This window comes from Helobdella robusta, assembly GCF_000326865.2.
Source record: "Helobdella robusta unplaced genomic scaffold HELROscaffold_39, whole genome shotgun sequence".
Taxonomy (NCBI): domain Eukaryota; kingdom Metazoa; phylum Annelida; class Clitellata; order Rhynchobdellida; family Glossiphoniidae; genus Helobdella; species Helobdella robusta.
In genome coordinates, this window is record NW_008704865.1 from 1,272,631 (window position 1) to 1,278,431 (window position 5,801).

At 35.2% G+C, this 5,801-nt stretch overlaps 1 protein-coding gene across 1 annotated transcript in view; it reads left to right on the forward strand.

Moving 5' to 3' along the window:
- The window catches only part of HELRODRAFT_113693 (hypothetical protein), a gene marked incomplete at its 5' end in the record, with an annotated part of 10,092 nt that extends 4,291 nt beyond the window's left edge, over positions 1-5,801 (forward strand). The window contains 5 exons of the mRNA XM_009024119.1: positions 1,818-2,062; positions 2,461-2,600; positions 3,003-3,080; positions 3,992-4,148; positions 4,327-5,801. Of these exons, the coding sequence (XP_009022367.1) occupies positions 1,818-2,062; positions 2,461-2,600; positions 3,003-3,080; positions 3,992-4,148; positions 4,327-4,406 (700 nt within the window). The 3' untranslated portion in view covers positions 4,407-5,801. The remainder of the gene's footprint in view (positions 1-1,817; positions 2,063-2,460; positions 2,601-3,002; positions 3,081-3,991; positions 4,149-4,326) is intronic.

Sequence of the window (5,801 nt, forward strand, 5' to 3'; positions counted from 1 at the left end):
CACACATCACACATTTTTTGCTTCTAATTGTTTTCTGAGTTTGCATGTGTTCGCGTATATGTTTTTGTGTGCGTATTTGAATGTTTGTTTAGGTACATATTGGTACATGTGTGTGTGTGTATTTGTGCATGTGAGTGTGTGTGTTTGCGTGTTTTTGAGCGTCTGGTGAAATGAAGCAATGTCTGAATTCAAAGATATGTTAGATAGAAACACGAGGTTTCAAAGCGAGAAGCCTTCTAAGCAAAAACAATAAGAACTGCGCAACATAAATGTTCATATTATTATTATTATTATTGTTGTTGTTGTTGTTGGTGGTGGTGGTGTTGTTGTTGGTGGTGGTGTTGTTGTTGTTGTTTTACTGCCCCATTGACATCATCCCCATCATCATCTCATAAACGTCATTACCATATTTTTGAGGGCAAATTTCCTGTTTCATCATCGTCATCATCGTCGTTATCATCATAATAATTGTCTTTGTCATCATCGTCATCATCACCCTCGTCTTCGTCATCATCATCATAATTGTCGTCGTCGTCATCATCATCGTAGTGGTTAAAGATGAAAAAGGTAATTTATTGGATAATAATTAGACACACCAAAATTTATTTATCATCATTATCAAAACCGTCACCACTATCATCATCACCACCATCATCATCATCTCCACCATCATCATCATTGTTTTCATTGGCAGATATAATGAGAGAGATAAGAAAGCAATATTAAGGTTGATTGGTTGGAATGTTGATTGATGGATGGATGGATCGAAGGACGATCAAATGGATGAATGAATGAATGAATGAATGAATGAATGAATGAATGAATGAATGAATGAACGAACGAACGAATGAATAAATGTAAGAATTGATGAACAAATGAATGAATGAATGAATGAACGAACGAACGAACGAATGAATAAATGTAAGAATTGATGAACAAATGAATGAATGAATGAATGAATGAATGAACGACAGTAAAAGAATTAATTTCAAATGAACCAACTATTTTATATGTTGTAAAAAAAATGTTTGGACGACGAACGTGATACTACTATTATGACAATAATAATGCTTCCCATAATAAAAGCAACAAACCCATTTTATCTGGCAGCATTTTTTTTATCAATATCTACTAAATAAACAAATTTATACGATTGTATGTATGAATACATGTGTGTGTGTATGTGTGCGTTTCTTTGTTTGTGTGTGTGTGTGTGTGGTGAGTGTGTGTGTATGTGGTGAGTGTGTGTGTTTATGTGTGTGTGTGTGTGTGTGCAGACACCGTAGTTAGTTGGAAATTGTATCAACGTCATCATAATAAAGCAGATAAGAAGAAGTGTGAAATCTCAGGAGGTTGAAACGGGAGTTAAACACACGCGCACATTTTAACAATGTAGACAGACATGCAAGCAAGCAAACATCTATACACACACACACGTACATACACACACATGCACATACACACACATATGTACATACACACACACATGTACATACACACACACATGTACATACACAAACATATTTACATACACATATCCACACGCTGTACGGACACACACATGAACGCATACAAAACAGCCGAATTAATAAACAAATGAACAAATGCACACAAACAGACATAAAGCACACATTCAAACACAAACATTCAAACGATCAAAACCACACAAAAACGATGTACACTTTATATTTTCTTTCTTTATCACCAGCCAGTTTAGCGCACCACAATTTGATGCAGCGCTAAATACCCCAATACAACACACCACGCCACAACACACCACAACACAACACAGCACAACACAATTCCACACCTTGCAGGATGTTCGGTGTACGATGCAGAGGCTGCCTCGACCTGATTGGTCCAGACGATCTGGTCATGCGGACGGCTCATGACGTCATCTTCCACGTTCACTGTTTCCTGTGTTGCATCTGCGGTCAGCTTCTTCACAGAGGGGACCACTACACTGTACTGGACAACAACATCTACTGCCAGGCACATTCCGATTTAATACTACTGCAGCAGCAGCAGCAACAACAACAACAAATTAGCAATCAGTACAACAGTAATAAATACACCAATAAGTATTACAATCCACTTTTAAACGGAAGTGCTTCTCTTCATCTTCCCCATCATCTCCAGCACCAGCAACATCTTGGATACTGTGACTGGTTTGCAATGTGTTGGTGAAATGTTCTATTCTGCATCATTCAATTCTTATTTTCTAATCTCAGTTCTCAAGTCGTTTCAATTTAATCTTATTTCTCGTCATCGTTACTCATTTTTTTATTTTATCAGTCACTTTTTTAAAATTTTCATCAACCAGTCACAATTCTTACAAAATTTTCGGTCACCAATCACAGATCCTCCACGATATTCAACCAATTATCACAATCCTTACATGATTTTAATCTCCTACAATCTTCAACAGCCAATCAAAACCCTACAATCTCCAACAAACAGCCGATGACGACAGTTGTAGCTTGGAAGATGGCGACAACGACCAGAACAAAGGCCCGAAGAGACCAAGGACCATCCTAACGACCTCTCAGCGTAGAAAGTTCAAAGCCTCATTCGAAGTCAACCCCAAACCATGTCGAAAGGTGAAGTGAGGGTGAAGATGTTGCTGCTGCTGCTGATTGCGATGATGGCGAAAGCGATAATAATAATAATAATAATAATGATTATTATTATTATTAATATGTTAATATTATGATGTGGATGATGTTTCTACAAATAACGATGACAATGTATGGTGAAAGTGATGACGATGATGATGTTAATTATGACGGTGACACGTTTTCCGATGATGACGATGAGGATGACGACGATGACGTCATAATCGGGTTTATATTCAAAAAATCTCTTGCCTGCCGTGAGCAAAAATGTACGATGCGTTAGTTTTATGCTTGTTTACGTACGCCATGTGTGCGTGTGTGCGCGCGTGTTTATACATCGAAGTCATTGCAATGAGGAAAAAAACAGCCTTTAACCTTTTTTTATAGGTCAGAGAAACATTGGCAACGGAAACAGGCCTGAGCGTGAGGGTGGTGCAAGTCTGGTTTCAAAATCAGAGAGCCAAGGTTTGTGACGTCAGATCGTTTTCAAAGATTTCTTCATTCTTTCCCCTCTCCTCCCTCACATTCTCCTTGTGTATTTTTTCTTTGTTACATAACCTAGGTTCCTGCATTCATAAAACAGCTTTTTAGATGCATTATGCCGAAGAGATTTTTTGAAAAATATCGAAGAAATAATACAAAATTAATTGAAAACTAAATAGAGTTTACGTTACAATTTTGAATTTTAAATGTATTTATCTAATTTTTATATCGAGAGAGAGAGAGAGAGAGAGAGAAAGAGAGAGAGATAAAGAAAGAGAGAGAGAAAGATAAATGACGAGTAAAAAGAAATAAACTGGCATAGGAGCAGGATATATGCAAATAAACTCTCCATTAATTTACGATAATGACCAATGGCATGTTGGCAGATCAGTTTTTATTCAATCAGTGAATGCACGTATATGTACACGTAGGGTTACATACGCAAGCATACACTATCTAGAGTTTATTTTACTGGGAATTTAATTTTTGTCTTTAGTAAATTATGTTAATTAATTCGTTCTTTCATTAAATTTCTCTTAGGATCATTCACTCATTCATTCATTAATTCAGTCATTCATTCAACAATTCATCTATGATGATTTTCCACCAATCATTTCATTCATCTCTCTTTATTCTGTAAATTTATTTATCCAATTATTAATTCATCCATACATTCATCCAACCAATAAAATTTTTTCTGCACAAATTTTTTCAGTTCATCATTTCATTTCCTACATTCGTCCATCTATTCATCATTCTATCCAATAAAAGACACAATAATCAATCCATCCATCCATCCATTCATTCATCTATCCATTTATTCATCCATTTATTCACCCATTCATCCATTTATCCAACAATCCATCCATCCATCCATCCATTCATCATACCAGATGAAGAAACTTGCACGCCGTCAGACAGAGGATGGATCGAACGATAAAAATGAAAAAAAGGGAAACCAAAACAAACTCAATAACAATAACAACAACAATAATAATAACAACAACAACAATAACAACAATAAAAAGAAAAAAGAGGAAGAAACCGGAGGTTAGCAGATGGATGGATGGATGGATGAATGGATGGCTGAATGCATAAAAAAGTAAAAATAATCGGTTGAATAAATTAATAAATTAAAAAGATTTGCATGATTAAAAAATGATTAATCCATATATTTAATACATGTATCATCAAAAAAATTAATTCCATTTCTACATTCACTCGCTAGGTTCAACAACACCGTTCAGTGACTCCAGCTCCGAAGGGGAAGGTCAGACGACGGAAGATAATAAAATAACTAATTTATAAAATTAAAATGATGATTAATTACTTTAATAACTAATAATAAAATCAAAAAATGTATTTAAAAACAAAAAAAAATAAGATAAATTATTATCTCTGCAAATGATAGGACCATTGTCCAGTGACTCGAAACACAACGAAGACAGTAAAACCAACAACTCATTCTCAAACTCGATTCTAAGTGAGTAAGATCATATTAACTGGTGTTTGTAATTTAGTAATTGGAAAAACTCGGTAAACTTTTAAAAAACCTAGAGAATCTCAGTAATCCTAACTATTGAAAAGTAATGCATGATAGTCAAATTGAGATTACAGTAATAAGCATTTGATTGCAAAACAATGTCAGTGTTTATAAGGCCTGTACTGAATGTTATTCAATGTTATTTAATATGTTATAGATGTCGCCTAACATCAATGTCTCTGATGTATTTGCAATGTGTTTTAAAAGTAAGACACATAAACTAAATGATGTTAGCGAATATGATGCGATAAATTGATGTGACGTGATAATGTTTTGGATGAGATGATTGCACGTGAGTGTTGAATGTGTTGTAAATGTTTTAAACGTTTTTGGCCTATACCGATGTAAGCAATCTAGCAAACGCAGGCTCATCAATCGCCTCGATATAAATCGTTATACTTTTTGATTCAACATTAAACAACTTTCAATCCAGACACAGACAAAAAGACACAGACCACACAGGCGACAACATCGTCATCCTCATCAGCAGCAGCAACAGCAGCGTCAACGTTCGACATCCTACTTCCAAGCGACCTACTCTTGAACGACGATCGCTTCAGCGGCATAAACAACAACAGAACCATCGACATATTCAGTCCATTCAACAACTTCTATGCGTCCGACCACAAGGACCACAACAACGACACGCAGCTGCAACACAAAAGCAGCCCCTTCGAACACAACAGCATATTTTCCAACCACACCACCACCAACAACAACAACAACACCAACACCACCACCAACAACAACAACAGTAACATATTTGGACATGGGCCGACAAAGCCATTCGGTTACAACAACGAAAACAAAGCCACAAACCCAATTGACAGGTTGTACTCCATGCAGAGCGTCTACTTCAACACTGCATAACACAAAACCATAAAATAACAATAATAAATGATAACAACAATAATAATATTTCATGTGTATTAAAGAGCACGAATGAAAAATAATTGAATATAATTGTTTTGGAAAACGATAAAACCTATTTGATGTATATGAAAATTTTTTATTTCAAATGTTATAAATGAAAAAAAGGAAAATCTCAATGAATTATTATTATTATTATGATATTCTTCTTTAAATGCTACAAAAACCAACTATCCTATCATCTGACGTCATTTTTTCTCAGTGCAATATTAAATCATTTCAATTTCCTA